The 18,895-nt window shown below is 37.8% G+C and overlaps 1 protein-coding gene and 1 pseudogene across 1 annotated transcript; one reads left to right on the top strand and one right to left on the bottom strand.

The window, feature by feature from the left end:
- Window positions 1–7,741: 7,741 nt before the first annotated feature.
- On the bottom strand, window positions 7,742–8,097 carry LOC107000760 (transcription elongation factor SPT4-A-like; annotated as a pseudogene).
- A 1,088-nt stretch (window positions 8,098–9,185) lies between these two features.
- On the top strand, window positions 9,186–17,923 carry CLEC4D (C-type lectin domain family 4 member D). Its single transcript, XM_001113566.5, has 6 exons — window positions 9,186–9,442; window positions 10,933–11,025; window positions 13,466–13,576; window positions 14,310–14,461; window positions 15,529–15,644; window positions 16,426–17,923. The coding sequence occupies exons 1-6, from the start codon at window positions 9,415–9,417 to the stop codon at window positions 16,571–16,573; spliced, it is 648 nt and encodes a 215-aa protein (XP_001113566.3). The 5' UTR covers window positions 9,186–9,414; the 3' UTR covers window positions 16,574–17,923.
- The last annotated feature ends 972 nt before the right edge of the window (window positions 17,924–18,895 follow it).

The following is an 18,895-nucleotide window of genomic DNA, read 5'->3' as shown; positions in this document are numbered from 1 at the left end:
TCCGCAGTGCCTGAACCAATTTATATTTGCACCAACAGTGTATCAGCAGTCCCTTTTCTCAGCAACCTCACCATCTATTGTTTTTGGCTTTTTAATAGTCATTCTGACTGGTGTAAGATATCTCATTATGGTTTTGATTTGCATTTCCCTAATGATTAGTAATATTGAGCATTTTTTCATATGCTTGTTGGCCATTTATGTCTTCTTTTGAGAAGTATCTGTTCATGTCCTTTGCCCATTTTTTTTAATGGGGTAGTTTGTTTTTTGCTGGTTGATTTAAGTTCCTTATAGATTCTGGATATTAGACCTTTGTCAGATGCATAGTTTGCAGACATTTTCTCCTATCCTGTAGGTTGTCTGTTTACTCTGTTGGTTTCTTTTGCTGTTCAGAAACTCTTTAGTTTAATTAGTTCCCATTTTTCAATTTTTGTTTTTGTTGCAATTGCTCCTGGAGACTTTGTCATGATACCTTTGCTAGGGCTGATGTCCAGAATGGTATTTCCTAAGTTTTCTTCTAGGGTTTTTATAGTTTTAGATTTTACATTTAAGACTTTAATTCATCTTGAGTTGATTTTTGTATATAGTGAAAGGTAAGGGTCCAGTTTCAATCTTTTGCATATGGCTAGCCAGTTACCCCAACACCATTTATTGAATAGGGAATCCTTTCCCTATTACTTGTTACTGTCAGCTTTGTTGAAGATTAGATAGTTGTAGCTGTACAGCTTTATTTCTGGGTCCTCTAACTTGTTCCATTGGGCTATCTGTCTGTTTCTGTACAAGTGCCACACTCTTTTTCGTTACTGTAGCCTTGTAATATAGCTTGAAGTCAGGTAGCACAATGTCTTCAGTCTCCAGAACTGTTCTTTTTGTTAGGGTTGCTTTGTCTATTCAGGCTCATTTTTTGTTCCATATGACTTTTTAAATAGTTTTTTTTTTTTTTTCTAATTTTGTGAAGAATATCATTGGTACCTTGATAGGAATAGTATTTAATGTGTAAATTGCTTTGGGCAGTATGGCCACTTTAATATTGGTTCTTTCTATCTATGAGCATGGAAAGTTTTTCCATTTGTTTGTGTCATCTCTGATTTCCTTTGAGCAGTGGTTTGTGATTTTTGTAGAGATCTTTCACTTCCCCAGTGGGGAAGCTGTATTCTCACGCATTTTATTCTTTTTCCAGCTATTGTGAATTGGATTGTGTTCATGACCTGGCTCTCAGCTTGGGTATTATTGGTGTGTAGAAATGCTACTGATATTTGTACATTGATTTTGTATTCTAAAACTTTGTTGAAATTGTTTATCAGATCTAGGACACTTTGGGTAGAAACTATGAGGATTCCTAGGTATAGAACAGAGATACAGTCTGTGAAGAGAGAGAGTTTGAGTTCCTCTCTTCCTACTTCAGTGCCTTTTCATTCCTTCTGTTGCCTGATTGCTCGGGCTAGGCCTTCCAGTACTGTGTTGAATAGGAGAGGTGAGAGTTGGCATCCTTGTCACATTCCACTTTTCAAGGGCAATGCTTTCAGCTTTTGTCCATTCAGTATAATGTTGGCTGTGGACTTGTCATAGATGGCTCTTAATTTTTTGAGGTATGTTCCTTCAATGCCTAGTTTGTTGAGAGTTTTTAACATGAATGGATGTTGAATTTTGTTGAAAGCCTTTCGTTTATTTATTGTGGTGATCCTGTGGTTTTTGGTTTTAGTTCTGTTTATATGATGAATTACATTTATTGACTTAATATATGTTGAACCAACCTTGCATCCCAAAGATAATGCCTACTTGATTGTAGTGGATTAGCTTTATGATGTGCTGCTGGATTCAGTTTGCTAGTATTTTGTTGAGAATTTTTGCATTAATGTTGATCAAGAATATTGGCCTGATGTTTTCTTTGTTTGTTGTGTCTCTGCCAGGTTTTGGTATCAGAATGATGCTGGCCTCATATAATGAGTTAGGAAAGAATTTTTCCTGCTCAATTTTGTGGAATAGTTTCAGTAGGAATGGTATCAGCCCTTCCTTATACATTTGGTAGAATCTGGCTGTGAATCCATCTGGTCCTGCACTTTTTCTTGTTGGTAGGCTTTTTTTACTAACTCAATTTCAGAACTCGTTATTGACCTGTTTAGGGATTCAATCTCTTCCTGATTCAATCTTGGGAGGTTTTATGTGTTCAGGAATTTATCCATTTTTTCTAGGTTTTTTTAGTGTGCATGCATAGAGGTATTCATAATAGCCCCTGAGGGTTTTTTGTATTTCTGTGGTATCAGTGGTAATACCCCCTTTGTCATTTCTGATTGCATTTATTTGGATCTTCTCTTTTTTTTCTTTGTTAGTCTAGCTGATGGTATACCAATCTTACTCATTCTTTCAAAAAAAAAACCAACCTTTGCTTTCATTAACCTTTTGTATGTTTTTGCTTATCTCCATTTTATTCAATTCAGCTCTGACTTTGCTTATTGTATTTCTTTTGCTAGCTTTATGGTTGGTTTGCTCTTGTTTCTCTAGTTCTTTTAGTCATGATATTAATTTATTAAATTGAGTTCTTTCTAACTTTTTGATGTGAGCATTTAGTGGCATAAGCTTTCCTCTTAACACTGTTTTAGCTGTCTCAGTGATTCTGGTATGTTGTATCTTTGTTTTCGTTAGTTTCAAAATATTTCTTGACTTCTGCCTTAATTTCATTGTTTACCCAAAAGTTATTCAGGAGCCAATTGCTTAATTTCCATGTAATTGTATAGTTTTGAGCAATCTTCTTAGTATTTATTTCTATTTTTATTGCACTGTGGACTGAGAGTGTGGATGGTATAATTTCAGTATTTTTGAATTTGTAGAGAATGGCTTAGTGTGTGGTTGATTTTACAGTATGTGCCATGTGGTGATGAGAAGAATGTATATTCTATTGTTTTTGGATGAAGAGCTCTGTAGATGCCTGTTAGGTCCATTTGGTCAAATGTTGAGTTCACATCCTGAATATCTTTGTTAGTTTTCTGCCTCAATGATTTGTTCAATAGTGTCGGTGGGGTATTGTTTTCTCCCACAACTATTGTGTCATTATCTAAGTCTCTTCTTAAGTCTCTAGCAATTTATTTTATGAATCTGGGTGTTCCAGTGTTGGCCACATATATATTCAGGATAGTTAAGTTTTCTCATTGAGTTGAATCCTTTAGGGCTTTATGTAATGCCCTTCTTTGTCCTTTTTGATCATTATTTGTTTAAAGTCTGTTTTGTCTGAAATAAGAATAACAGCCCCTGCTTCTTTTTGTTTTCTGTTTGCTCAGTAGGTTTTTCTCTGTTTCTTTACTTTGAGTCTATTGGTGTCATTGGGCATGTGAGAAGACAGCAGCCAGTTGGTTCTTGCTTCTTTATCCAACTTGCCACTCTATGCCTTTTGATAGGGTGTTCAGCCTGTTTACATTCAAGGTTAATGTTGATATGTGCAGATTTGATCCTGTTATCATGTTGTTAGCTGGTTGTTATGCAGACTTCACTGTGTATTTGCTTAAGAGTGCCAGTGGTCTATGTTCTTGAATGTGTTTTTGTGGTAACCCGTAATGGTCTTTTCTTTCCATGTTTAGCATTCCCTTAAGGATCTCTGATAGGACAGGGCTGATGGTAACAAATTCCCTTAGCATTTGCATGTCTGAAAAGGATTCTATTTTTCCTTCACTTATGAAGTTTCGTTTCGCTGAATATGAAATTCTTGGTTAAAAATTCTCTGCTTTAAGAATGTTGAATATAGGCCCTCAATCTCTTCTGGCTTATAGGGTTTCTGCTGAAAGGTTCACTTTTAGCATGATGCAATTCCCTTTGTATGTTACCTGCACCTTCTCTCTAGCTGCCTTTAATATTTTTTTCTTTTATGTTGACCTGGGGGAATCTGATGACTATGTGTCTTGGGGATCGTTGTCTTGTATAGTATCTTGCAGGGGTTCTCTGAATTTCCTGGATTTGAATGTCAACCTCTCTAGTTAGAATTTTCAAGGACAATATCCTCAAATATTTTTTCCCAGTTGCATGCTCTCTTTCCTTCTCTTTCCGAGACACCAATGAGTTATAGATTTGGTATCTTTACATAATCCCATATTTCCCAGAGGTTTTGTTCATTTTGTAAATTCTTTTTTCTTTATTTTTGTCTGACTGAATTAATTCAAAGAATTGGTCTTCGTGCTCCAAAATTCTTTCCTCAACTTGATCTAGTCTGCTGTTAATAGTTCTAATTGTGTTATGAAATTCTTGAACTGAGTTTTTCATCCATATCAGCTCAACTTGGTTCCTTCTTAAAATAGTTAATTTGTCTTTCATCTCTTGAATTGTTTTACTGGATTTCTTAGATTCCTTGGAATGGGTTCCAACTTTCTTCTGAGTCTCAGTGGTCTTCATTGTCACCGAGATTCTGATTTTTATGCCTGTCATTCCTTCCGGTTAAGAACCATTGCTGGAGAGCTAGTGCGGTTGTTTGGAGGTAAGGAGACACTCTGGCTTTTAGAGTTGCCAGACTTCTTGCGCCAGTTTTTTTCTCATCTGTGTGGGCCGATGTTCCTTTAACTGTGGTGTAATTTGAGTATAGTCAGTTGGCTTCATTTCTGGATGTTTTCAGGGGACTGAGGCTTTGCATGGGATCTTTATTTGTGGCTGAATTCTTGTTCTTGGTTTCACAGGGAGGTATGTTAGCAAAGCATTTTTGTTGTTGAAATTTGGGCTGGGATGTAATAGATGGTGCCTAAGCGTAATGACTGGCAGGCAGGCTGTTGATCATCCATGTGGCTCCTCTGTATTTCCTCACATTTGTAGCTGTGCTCTGTCTCAGAGCTCTGATATTGTAGGCTTCTCTAATACTTGAGATTAGTGGCCACAGATCTTGGCTTGGCATTTCCAGGCTGCTCACCACAGCTCTGGGGTGAACTCAGGCATTTTGTTCCCTCCCCTGCTTGGAGGCAGCAGGGCCAGAAACCTTGGCAGTGGCAATGGCAGAGGGCCTGTCACTTGTCTCCATGGGCTCCACTTAAGAAAAGCATAGCTGCTGCCAATCAGAATGATCAGCATGGGGTGAGGTGGCTGTATTGTGAACCCAAGCCAGGGGGCCCTGCCTGGTGAAGAGCAGCAGGGGCATGAGGCTCATGGGGAAGACAGTCTGTTCTCTCCTCTGTAGTGTGACTATGGCATTCTGAAGGCATAAGCATTGAGACTCTTTGTTCCTTCTCCGGCCTAGTGGCAGCATGGGTAGATACCACTGCAGGTAGTGGCAGAGGGGCTGTCAGTTGCTTTTGGGAACTCCACCCCAGAGAGACACAGGGCTGATGCTGGTGGGCATGTTCAGCTGGAGATGGGGTGGCTACGCTATGGGCCCAAGCCCAGGGCCCTGCCTAGTGAAGAGCAGGGGTCAGGGGCTCACAGAGAGGAGGGACTGGCTCACCTTGTATGGTGGCTGCATATGCTGGAGGTGCCAGCAAAGCAATCAGAGTCTGTGTTCATTCCCTAGCCCTAGGTTAGCAAGGGCGATACCACTGCAGTGACAGTGGCAAAGTGGCTGTCAGTGGCCTCTGGGAACTCCACCCTAGAGAGATACAGAGCCACTGCCAGTGGGAATATTCAGCTGCGGTGGGGATGCCATGCTGCGGGCCCAAGAGGGGGGCCCTGCCTGGTAAAAAGTAGAGGGCAAGGGATTTACAGGGAAGAAAGACTCGGCTCCTCCTCATACGGTGGCCGTAGCATGCTGGAGGTGCCAGGAAAGCGATCAGTCTCTTTATTCCTTCCCCATCCCTAGAGCAGCAAGACTAGTATGCTGCCATGGCAGTGTAGAGAACCTGTGGTTTGTCTCTGGGATTTCCTCCCCAGAGAAATGCAGAGCTGCCGCCAGCTGAAGTGCCTCAGTCGGGGCGGGGCAGCTGTGCTGGGAGCTCAGGTCGGGAGGCGCTGCCTGGTGAGGAGTAGCAGGCACATGAACTTGCATGGAAAAGTGCGGGCCTGGTGGAGGGCAGGGCTTGGGGGAGTGTCAAGGGGATCTCCTGTGCCCAGGACTGTACAGGTTCATGGCAGAAGTGTGTGTCCCTAGGGACTGTCACTCACTCATCATTTTCCCATTGTGGGAAGCCTCCCTTGGCTCCATGCCAGTCCCGGGTGGGCAGCTGTCCTGTGTTGCTCTTCTTTGCTCTCTGTGGCTCATGTTACTTCCGTGATGAATCCCAAAGTGTCCTCCTTCAAATTTTGTAAACTTGTTCTTGCAGTCCTGTCAAATTAACTATTTTACCTTTTACCTGTGATAAAGATTGTATCTACTACAGAATCGCTCTCTCTCTTTTTTCTTTTTTCTTTTTTTTCCTTAACAAGCCTGATTTCTATTATCTAGGAAGATCTTAGTTTTTAATTAACAACTCTGTCACGTCTTCTTCAACTCAAAAACAAAGGTTAATGGAGGTTTTGCTCATTGTTCATATTGTCTTTTTGTAATCTTAACTGTCTTGGACACAGCTTTTCATTCAGCTCAGAGAACTTTCTAGAGTAGAGTTTCCCTCATATTTTTGAAATTATAGTCACTTTCTGGGAACAACAGAATGTACCAGACCTATTCTATTTTTCTCCTGTTCTAAGCAAGATTTATGTATTCTCTAGGAGTCCCAGGTCCTTTTGATAGAAATAAATATTACTTTAGCCAAAAATCTAGTTTCCAGGGTTGCATATCAGAGTTTGTCATTAGTGCTATTGTTGCTATTGGAATACTTCTTGTAGTGACTGAACAGTGCCGGAAAATATATGGATTGCCAAATTTATAATTTTACCTCCTTCCATCTCCAATTTAACATAGTAAAGTAGTAGTTCACTCAAGATCGCAGAATACATATACACACATATAATTAAAGTAATATGTAGTTTAGGGAAGAATTCAGGGAAAGGGCTACATTCTAGATTGTAGAAATCTTTCTTAAAGTATCTCTAAGCTGTTACGTACTTGTCTGAGTGAGCTTGGGCCACTATCACAGAACACCATAGACTGGCTGGTATGAAAGACAGACATTTATTTCTCGTAGTTCTAATAGCTGAAAGTCTAAGATCAGAGTGCCAGCATGGCAGAAGTGTGGGTCCCCAGGGACTGTCACTCACTCATCATTTTCCCATTGTGGGGAGCCTCCTTTGGTTCCATGCCAATCCTGGGTGGGCAGCTGTCCTTTCTCACCTTTCTTTGCTCTCTGTGGGTCATGTTGCTTCCGTGATGAATCCCGGTGTCCTTCAAATTATGTAAATTTGGTCTCGGAGTCCTGTCAAATTAACCACTTTACCAGTGAGGGCTTTCTCGTAGCCTTGCAGATGGCTGCCTTCTTGAGAACTCTTGGGTCTCTTCTTTTTTTTTCTGTTTCTCTCTTTCTAATATTTATATAATTTTCCCATAGCTTCGTTTCTACAATCACAACGTTCCTGAGGTCAACAGGCAGGGTGTAATCATTCTCTTTTTACAGAGGGAGAACAAGGAACTTAGGGGAATCAAAATGGGGACACTAACAGGATTTCTGTGGAAATTTAAGTAAATGAGAATTTGTAGTAAATTTTTTATCTTAAAACCAATAACTCACCTTGGCCGAAAAATGGGATGTTACGCAAGGTCCCCTACTGGGCCGGAGGAGAAAAGGACTTACCTCCTACAGGAGCACAAACAAGGCAGACCAGGACCCAGCAGGCAGCCAAGGCCCAAGCACACAAAGAGTAAGCAGAGGCAGGAGGTGGAGAGCAAAGATGCTGGCAGCCCTGCGTCTTGCTAGGTCTTCATAGCTGTGTCTCTGGATTTGTAGGCCACTCCTCGACGTTTCAGCTCCCGCACGGTTCTTTGGGGCAAGCGACCAGTGACTGACACCACATATACACCTGGCTTAAAGTTATTAACTCGCTGTCACTTGGAGACCCAGCTGTCGTCTGGACTCATCATCGCAATGATTCTATCAAAGGAGGAGCTGGTGCAGTCATATACCATCTCTCAGTTACCCTTCATCTGTAGATTTGCGTCACAATAGTCACAACCATCATATTCAAACTGGTCTATAGTACCTTGACCAGTGAACACAGCAAGCAGGCCCACAGATGCCGCAGGTCCCTCAGCACCGTCACCAGGGCCATCTTCTCTGACGAGAAGAGCAACAGCAAGGAAGACGGGCACAGCCTGCGCCCCCGCAGGAAGTTAACAGCTCGTTAGCCTGGTCTCTTCTTATAATTCCATCATGAGGACCCCATTCTCATGACCTCATAATAAACCTAATTACCTCCCAAACTTTTGGCCTCCAAATGCCATGACGTTGGAGGGTAGGGCTTCCACAAATGAATTTTGAGGAGATACAAACATTCACTCCCTAGCAGTGCTATAAATGAAGTCAGGGACTCTGATGGTGTCTTTAGCACAGAATCTTACATTTTCTTTGTCTTTGCCTTAACACAACTCTTTTTGCTCAGGTAGAAAGTTCTTGGGATTTAATTAACAGCTCTATCATCTCTTCGTCAAGTCTAAAACAAAGGTTGCTGTGTCTTCACATAAATGGACACACAATGTGTACTTTAAAAGCTTTTGGGCCGGGCGCGGTGGCTCAAGCCTGTAATCCTAGCACTTTGGGAGGCCGAGACCGGCGGATCACGAGGTCAGGAGATCGAGACCATCCTGGCTAACATCGTGAAACCCTCGTCTCTGCTAAAAAAATACAAAAAAACTAGCCGGGCGAGGTGACGGGCGCCTGTAGTCCCAGCTACTCGGGAGGCTGAGGCAGGAGAATGGCGTGAACCCGGGAGGCGGAGCTTGCAGTGAGCCGAGACCCGGCCACTGCACTCCAGCCTGGGTGACAGAGTAAGACTCTGTCTCAAAAAAAAAAAAGCTTTTGTTCATTGTTCACATTATCTTTTGCTCTCAGACTCAACTTTTTATTCAGTCCAGAGAACTTTTTAGTATAGAGCTCACCTCAAGAATATAACTGTCTTTGAAAATACAATATTCACAAAAAGAATAACAAAAGAGGAGATATTTACTAAATTTTTACTGGGCATAACAATTATTTTTTTAGGGCGTTACTAAATTTTTTGTCTTAATGAAAACAAAAAAAACAAATTGAGAAATTCCACATTACACACTGATCTAGTGATCTCAACATACTTGTGGGTTTCTACTAACTGTTGTACTGTTTTTGGGTATTGCTTTCTCAATTTCCTTTTTTTTTTTTTTTGCCTCATCTCCCGGAATGAATCAAAGGAAACCCCAGTCTCTGAAAAAGACTTCTTTTGAGTTAACTTTCTTATATTGGGAACTTTCTAATCTCACTAGAATATGTAACATTGGTGTTCGATCTCAAGTATTTCTGAATATATTCCTCTATCCACAGAAATATACTCTGGGGGAAAAAAATAGAACAAGTTCTTGCCCTCCTGACTATTGAACAAGAGACTAATTAGACAATGGGGCTAGAAAAACCTCAAAGTAAACGTGAGTACTTTCTCTCCTTTCAATTTCAAAGAAGCAGAAGGATTTATAACTAATTTAAAAGATATGAATTGACGGTAGTTTTAAAGATTGTTGATGGTGATGGGGAGGAGGAGGAGGTGGAAGGAAATAAAAATGACATTGATGAAGAGGAAGGACGTAGAGTTAAATAAGTTGGATAACAGAAACTTCTTCATAAAATGTCGATTGGACCAAAAGGGGAGATAAAACATATGAAAGAGAAATAAGATGAAAAGAAAGAGTAATATGAGAAGATTCTTTTAAAGAAAAAAGAGAAAAGGAAGATGTAGAAAACGCACTTAGGCTTATGCTGTATCAGACGCTCTAATTGTCCCATTTTTATGTTTGACTTCAGTGACACCAGTGGATTTGTATTGTGATAATATTAAATAATATTTTTGATAGACATATAGAACAAATGTGGAAAGGTATAAATTAAAATTAAAGTTTTATTTTATCTCATCACCTTACCATGGCAAACTGTAATCACAGCGTGATCCTATTGAATTACCTAAAAATATTGTTACCTTTTTAGGTAACAATACTTCTCGGAGATTTTTTGCAACAGTATATACTGATTACATGCTTATTTAATTACTATATAGAATATCATTGTGTGAAGTGACCATAATTTAGAATTTCCACTATTGATAATACACATGTGAATATTAGATTACAGTATGTTTTTTCTATTTTGAAAAGTACCGCAATGAATATCTTTTAACATAAACAAGCTCAATTATTTCTACAGAATAGATACCTATAATTGAAATTATTGTGGCAAATGTAATGCATTTAAAAATGGATAAATGTTACTAAATTGATCCTTCTAAAAGGCATTCCTAATTTTACAGTCGAGGCAGCAGGATTTATTTTCTTACCAAGAGCACTTATTTCCCCTCAGCCTTACCAACACTGCATGTATTTAATTTACTTAAAAAATCTGATGTGTGAAGAGTTATACCACAATCTTGTAGTTTACAGTTCCCTGATTGGGCATATTTTTGTTTGACTAGGGGCTATTTATAACTTCAGCAAATTAAAATTTCAGCAAATTTCCTGCTCAGAGTTTTGCTCAGCTTTCTAGTTGATTTTGAAATACTTTATACAGTCTGCATATTAATATTATGACAAGACTTTCCTTGTGTATGTTCCTTGACTCTAACATTGCTTGTGTTATGTAGAAGTTTTAATTTTTATGGAATAAAATTATCAATTCTAATGGTTTTTGGGTTTTGTATCTTACTTATAAAATTCTTTTTATTCCAAAATTACCAAGAAAATTTACATTTTTCTTTCTTATTTATTCATCAATAAGCTCTAAAATTGATTTATTTGGAAAAAATACTTATGCTTTTCTCTAGATCTAAAATATTTTGTTTACTCTCATTTTTAGATTGCTTCTTGGTAGAATTAGCTTTCCTAGCTTGTAGCTGAGAGGAGGTTAATCTCTATTTTTCTTTTGGTGCTAGTGGAAGGAGGCGTGCATTCCCAGTGGATCCCTTGGGTTATTGCTACAGTTTTCATCTCACTTCTCGGTGTCTGTTTTATTGCAAGTTGTTTGGGTAAGTTATTAGCCAAAGTAGGACTCTTCTTGAATTATTTTTTCCAAACAATTTTTCTGAGGTTGCTCTAAGCCTTTTGGTATCTTGATATTTCCTAGCATAACTTATCGATGGTATCTTCAGGGTCTTGCGCTGAATATTCAGAGCTACATTCTTGACTTTCTGTCTTTCAATGGTGCTACCTTGTGATAGGGATTGAATGATGGAATTTAGACCATTTTCTGTACATGTAAAAGTTGGTTACTGTAGTAAATTTCCCCCCATTTGGACTGGGATTACAAAGGGATACATTTTATGAGTAAAGAGTAAGCAGCAGAAAAATAACTTTCGGATAGATGGGCTTTGAAAAGAACAAGGTTGGAAGAATTGTTCTCTCTCTCTCTCTCTCTCTCTCTCTCTCTCTCTCTTTCCCTCTCTTTCTTTTTTTTCCCCCTTTCTTTCAACCTCTTTATTGATGTACAATTGACATATAATAACCTGTACATATTTAATGTATACATCTGAATTTGGGGGATAAGATACACCCTTGAAACTATCACCACCATTAAAAAAATTCTTTCTGATATCAAACCTAAAATAATTATAATTAAAGTAATATGATATAGGTGCAAGACAAATAGACTAGAGGAAAACGAAGGAGAGCTCGGTTACAGATCCCTCATGTATATAAGACTCTTTATATAAAACAAAAGAAGATATCTCAGAGATATCGGAAAAGGACAGTTTTGTTCAATTAATGTTGCAGAGCCCATTGATTATTTAAAAGATGAAATTGGTCTCCTGCATCATACTATATACAAAAACAAATCTAGAGTGGATTATTGTCCAAAATGTGAAAAGTAAATCAATAAAGCTTTTTTTTTTTTTTTGGAGATGGAGTCTGGCTCTGTCGCCCTGGCTGGAGTGCAGTGGCCGGATCTCAGCTCATTGCAAGCTCCGCCTCCCGCGTTTACGCCATTCTCCTGCCTCAGCCTCCTGAGTAGCTGAGACTACAGGGGAGAATATCCTCATGACCTTGAGGTAGAGAACGATTCTTAAACAAGTCACAAAATGCACTAGAAAATAAACATTGACAAATTATACTACATTAAAATGAGTTATGGTACAACAAAACATACCTGTAACAGTGAAAATAAAAAGCCACAGAAGATACTTGTAATGCATATAATTAATAAATAATTCACGTGTAGATTATATAAAAATTTTTTCAAACCAGTAGGAAAAATACTTACAATAAAAATGTCAGCAAAGTCTTAAATAGGTACTAACAAAAAAAGAGAGAAAAATGAAATCTAAACACACAAAAGTGCCAGCCTCATTAATTATCAGGGAAATGCAAATGCAACTCAAAGTCGCCTTTGCCAACATAACAGGATGGCAACAATTAAAAAGTCTGGCACTACCAAAGATTGATGATGCCATGGAGCAAATGGACCTCTAATGAATTGCTTCTGGTGGAGTTTAAGCATTACAATCACTCTGGAAAAGTTGACCACTATCATAGTTTACAATATTCACACCCTGTTGCCTGCAGTTCCACTCCTACGTATGTGCCCTACAGAAACACATGCTTATGTGCTCCACAATGCATGGTTGAAAATGCTCAGAAGATCAGAGTTCACAGTAGCCAAACACTGGAAACAATGTACACATCTAATAGAATAGATAAGTATATTTTATTTCATGAAGACAATAGTTCACTTTACAGCAATGAAAATCCATTAATTATAGAGGGCACGTAACAAAATAGATAAATTTCAGAAACAATTCTCAACAAAAGACAGAATCAGAATTCATACTGTATGATTGTCATTCAAAAACAGGCAAATCTGATTTATCACTTAACTAACATGTCCCCTGTTTTGCCATACAAAAACAGGCAAAACAGGGGACATGTTAGTAAGTGATAAAATTGTAAAGCAAAGCACAGTGGTTACTTTAAAAGCCAAGAGTGGCTACCTTTAAAGGAGAGGGAGTGAGTTGCGTTTGAGATGTGAAGGCTATCTGGGGTTTTGGCAATATTCTGTTTCTTGAGCTACGTAGTTGTTACCTGGAGTGTTCACCTTTTTTACCTTTGTTTATATATTTCAAGGTGAAAGTATTTTAGAAATGCGTAAGCTTCATACAACCCAGTGCGCACCAAAACCCTTATTCTAACACAAATTTTGACAGAAAATCATGCTTGCAAGCATGTGCACATAAAAGTTTGCAAAACTTCTCCTATAAAGCATAAAATGGACAATATAATAAAAATATTAATTTTCAACAGTTGCTTTCAACCAATTCACCTGGAGCTGAAGCAAACGAGCTGCATAGAAAGAAAAGAGAATATGAGGGCCTTAATTATCAGGGTAAGAGAAAGGTTAGGGAGGTCAGCTCCTATTTCCCTAATTAGTGGTTATATAGCAAAAGAAACCTAACTTGCTTTTATCCTTGACAGTGACTCATCACAACTTTTCCCACTGTAAGAGAGGCACAGGAGTGCACAAGTTAGAGCACCATGAAAAACTCAAATGCATCAAAGAGAAATCAGAACTGAAAAGTGCTGAAGGTATAGAGCATAAGATAATTTCTTTTTTAATTTCCATTTTCGTTCAAATTCATAATTCGACTTAAGGAATGTCAGTAGTGAACCAGGAAAGATTAAAATAGCATAAGATGAGAATCTGGCATCGGAGTAAATAACAGTACCTTAAGATAGAATTATTTCTCATTACTGTAATCAGTTAATAACTGGAGAATATGGCTTAATAGATCGATGGGTTATTTTTGACATCCAAAACGTAATATTAATCAAATTCAATTTTCCCATGATTCAGACATATCATAAAGACAGTTTCCTCCTAGAATATATAGCTTTGCTGACATGTCTTTATTTCTTTTATTATTGTGGAATTTGTCATCTCATTTGGGAGAATGGGGGAGTGCTTGAGTTTTAGTAGGTTCTTTACCCCCTTTAGGTAAAATATTCTGCAAAAGCTTCATAATGGAAACACTTTAAATATGAAAGTCAATGGATGTAGGAACATTGAATAATAGTCATGCCTTCTAAGATAATATTTTGTCATTTTCTTGTAGTCATTATGTGGTGTCTAGTACTTATGTTTAGAAGATATTTAGGAATGTAATTTTCAGGATCTTTTGGCAGGAGAACAGATTAATTTTGGTGATCTTGATATTATTCTCATAAATATTAATTGGATATAGGTAGTAGAATAGTCATGCAATCTGTTAAAGATGAAATACTCTTTTGTTACCAATTTCCACTTTAATTTTCACTTGAGGGAGCACCTGGAGCTGTTGTCCTGTTGGCTGGAGAACCTTGCAGTCCAACTGCTATTTTCCTCTTACTGACAACAAGACATGGGCTGAGAGTGAAAGGAACTGTTCAGGGATGGGGGCCCATCTGACGACCATCAGCACGGAAGCTGAGCAGGTGTGTTGGGAGGATCACATCAATTTCTCTGCTCGTTTGAATCTCTTTCCAGAAAAAGAGGAATTTCTCTGTCCTGTTATGCCTCTGTCTGTTTTCATCCGCTCCATCTGCCTGGAAAGCCCTTTCTTCCTCTTCAACTTTTTGTTATATGGCCAACTTCTTTTGGTCTTTCTATATTTGATTCATATGTTATTTCCTCCAGAAAGCTACCCTAACTACCTTCCTCATTCTACCCCTCCCTATGCTAAGTGGGAGGTGCTTCTGTGGGACTCTGTGCACAATGAGATCATGGCATTTACTCCACTCCACTATAACTGTCTGTTCACTGCTCCATCTCTTCCAGTGACTCTTACTACGTGGAGGGCTGGAACCATGCTCTACTCACCTTTGCGCTTCCAATGTCCTGTGCAGTGTGAGGCACACTGAATAGGTCTTGATAAATGTTTGGTTAGTAGATGAATAAATGAATGATTAATCAGGACTGAACTAGCTTCTCAAGATAAGTATAGGAAAAATAATTCAGATGTATGGATCTAATGATAGTAAAGAAATCTTAGGGTAAATTCTTTACAGGCTAAAACTTATTTCCTCATGTAATATGATTCCATTTATGTACCATGACTCAGATTCTAACTTTTTCTTGGTTAATAGTTTCCTCAAGGATTTTGTCTCCATAGCTTTACAATCTATAGGTTTGGTGATTCTGAATAAAATGGAATTTAATGAAATATGCACACAATTAAAGAAGGTGATATTAAAAACAAAACCTCCTAAAAAAACTAATCCTATTAATCATTGTGCTAAAAGGGTTGCAAGTCTGACCTCACTTAATCTTCATAGTAACTCTATAAAGTAGTGGAGTTGTCCATTCTGAAGACAAGAGCACTGGAGGTTTGGTAAGATTGAAGCACTTACTAACATTACAGGCAGGATTTGAAAACAGATCTATCTGATTGCCAGAGCTTTTGTGCTTAACCAGTAATCTAGTTGACATCTTTCCTCTTTTTCCAATGTCATAGCCATCATCTGATTCATGCAAATATATTACAATTTATATTTTTATGCAGAACTTTATTACTCAATTTCTGGATAGACGCTTTTCCTATTTCCTTGGACTGAGAGATGAGACCGCCAAAGGTCAGTGGCGCTGGGTGGACCAGACGCCATTTAACCCACGCACAGTGTGAGTATATTGAGTGGGCTAAGGGGATTTATAAGCAAAGATTAGAAGATGGTAGCAAGAAACATTCATTTTGAAGCGGAGTACATTGATATAAAAATGTTAGGAGAGACCAGAATAGGTTGAGTAATCTCTATATGCTATGTCCCAGTTCCAGAATGGTCCTATAATTTCCATGAAATATTCAGTATTCTTATTTGTACAGTGTCAATAATGAAAGAATGAAAAACATGGAAATGATATAAAAATAGTTTTAGGTTTGACATTTAGATAAACAACATAAGTGATAAAAATTGTCTTTGAAAGAGAATTGAAATCTTGTCATTTTCTTTCTGGAAGCCAATATCGTTTAATAAAAATATAATGCAAAGCCACATGTGCAATTTAAAATTTTTGTTAGTTATATTAAGAAAGTAAAAAGAAACAAGTGAAATGTATTTCAATAATGTATTAATAATGTATTTAACCCAATATATCCAAATCTTATCATTTCAACCTGTGATCATTATAAAATTATTACTGAGATCTTTGACATTCTTTATTGGTAATAAGTCTTAAAAATACAGCATTTAAGACTTAAAGCACATTTCAATTCAGAGAAGCCACATTTCAAGTGCTCAGCAGCTACATGTGTCTAGTGAGTATAGTATTAGTGCAGTTCTAAACTGTTCACTAGGGACATTTCTCTGAATTGTCTCCTAATATATCTATATCTAATCTACACCTCTAATCTACATTATCTATATATACATATAAATCTCTATCTATGTTGTTTTTCTTTCAGATTCTGGCATGACAACGAACCCAACAACTATCAGGGAGAAAACTGTGTTGTTCTTGTTTATAACCAAGATAAATGGGCCTGGAATGATGTTCCCTGTAACTTTGAAGCGAGCAGGATTTGTAAAATACCTGGAACAACATTGAACTAGAAACCCACAAAGTGGTTCTTGTGATGGAGAGAGAAAAGAAGAACCAATTAGAATAGGGTAGAAGGCACCTGCGTCATTGGAACACAGAAAACATGCTGGGTCATAGAGCGTTTTTAGTCATGATGGTCTTTTTTATTTTGTTTGATTCATTTGAGACGTGTGTGTGCGTGTGTGTGTGTGTGTGTGTGTGTGTGTGTGTAGATAATGTGGTTTTTGTATGGTGTTTGAGGGAAGGAATAATCTTTCTTTGTAGTATTTCAAGATGTTTACTTTTCAATTGGTGCGCACTGAATGCATGTTTAGAAGAGTGGCATGAATAGTGCATCGCTTTTGTCATTTTTCCCCTGCTCAGATTCTTAGCTCTTAAAATTCAAAGGTGGGATATTCTAACTGGTAGTGGTGCACCATTTTTCACCCAAATATTACAAGCACTTTAAACCACATTTTTATTGTTTGATGCTTCATTTTCAGACTTTTTAATGTCAGTCATTACATTTGCATCCCATGAGAAAAATGTTTCTAGAACAACAGTGTGGAATAGTTCTGAATTATGCTGTTATAAAGATAGAAAAAAAGTCCTAATGCCTTTAACAAATTTACTTCTTACTCCACCCAACATGTCTTTGCAAAGCAAGAAGTCTTTGTAAGACACTTGAACAAAGTCCTTCAATTCTATAGCAGAGGAAATAAAATCCCCCAGAAGCCAAAGGGTTCACCTTCACATTGCTAGTTCGCGACAGACCCAGCTGTGCTTCTTTAGAGATAAAATACATTCCCTTTGGTATCACAGGAAGTTACTGGGGATGACTTGGCCTCATTACTTAGCTAATGACGATAAAATTTCTTAATTATTTGAAGTAACATTGTATTCATGTTTGCATTTTTAATTTGAATAGAAAATAATCACATTTTCAATCCATTTATATAAATTGTTAATGTTTCTTTAGAGCTGTATAACTACAGCTTGAACTAGCAAGGAAGTCATTGTTTTGACAACTAGAAATTATGCTTTTCCTGGTGCATAGGAAGGGCACCACATCCAACTTTAATAAAATATGGTGGTCTTTCTTAAAATTCTCAATTTGCTAATTTTTCTTGGATCTAAGCTGAAAAATTCCAAGCAATGGCTTTTTAACCTAACTTTCCTACTACTACTTTCAAAAACAGTATTTATTTTGTAAATTAGCTATTGATTTTTGGGGTTTGAAATACTGGTGTTTGATTATGTGTGGTGGTGGTGGTGGTGATGTGTGTGTGTAGCTGTGTTAAAAGCTGATACTTTTAGCTGAAATGGTGCTAAATAAATTTGATTGTGTTTGCCATATTCATTAAATTATGTAGCATGAAACCTATGAAACTTGTTGAAGTAACTTTATGCAAATGCTAGTGGGCTTTGTATAGTCAATATTATCCATTTTTAATTTGTAGAGAACCATATATAGGTCAAGATTCAGTTGTCAATAAGTTATGAAGTTTTTGCCCATGCCTATGTCCTGAATGGTATTACCTAGGTTTTCTTCTAGGGTTTTGATGGTTTTGAGTTTTACATTTAAGTCTTTAATCCATCTTGAGTTAATTTTTGTACAAGGTGTAAGGAGGGAGCCCAGTTTCAGTTTTCTGCATATGGCTAGCCAGTTTTCCCAGAACCATTTACTGAATAGGAGATTCTTTCCCCATTGCTTATTTTTGCCAGACTTGTTGAAGATCAGATGGTTGTAGATGTATGGTGTTATTGCTGAAGTCTCTGTTCTGCTCCATTGGCCTATATGTCTGTTTTGGGATAAGTACCATACTGTCTTGGTTACTGTAGCCTTATAGTATAGTTTGAAGTCAGATAGCATGATGCCCCCAGCTTTGTTCTTTTTGCTTAGGATTGTCTTGGCTATACAGGGTCTTCTTTGATTCCAGATGAAATTTAAAATAGTTTTTTCTAATTCTCTGAAGAACGTCAACAGTAGTTTGATGGGAATAGCACTGAATCTATAAATTACTTTGGGCAGTATGACCATTTTCACAATATTCATTCTTCCTATCCATGAAGATGGAATGTTTTTCCATTTGTTTGTGTCCTGTCTTATTTCTTTGAGCAGTGGTTTGTAGTTTTCCTTGAAGAGGTCCTTCACATCCCTTGTTAGCTGTATTCCTAGGTATTCTATTCTCATTGTAGCAATGGTGAACGGGAGTTCATTTATAATTTGGCTCTCTGCTTGCCTATTGTTGGTGTAAAGGAATGCTTGCGATTTTTGCACATTGATTTTGTATCCTGAGACTTTGATGAAGTTGCTTATCAGTTGAAGAAGTTTCTGGGCTGAGATGATGGGG

This window comes from Macaca mulatta, chromosome 11 (assembly GCF_049350105.2).
Source record: "Macaca mulatta isolate MMU2019108-1 chromosome 11, T2T-MMU8v2.0, whole genome shotgun sequence".
Taxonomy (NCBI): domain Eukaryota; kingdom Metazoa; phylum Chordata; class Mammalia; order Primates; family Cercopithecidae; genus Macaca; species Macaca mulatta.
Note: the sequence above shows the minus strand (reverse complement) of the source record. Positions and strands in the feature narration are given on the sequence as shown.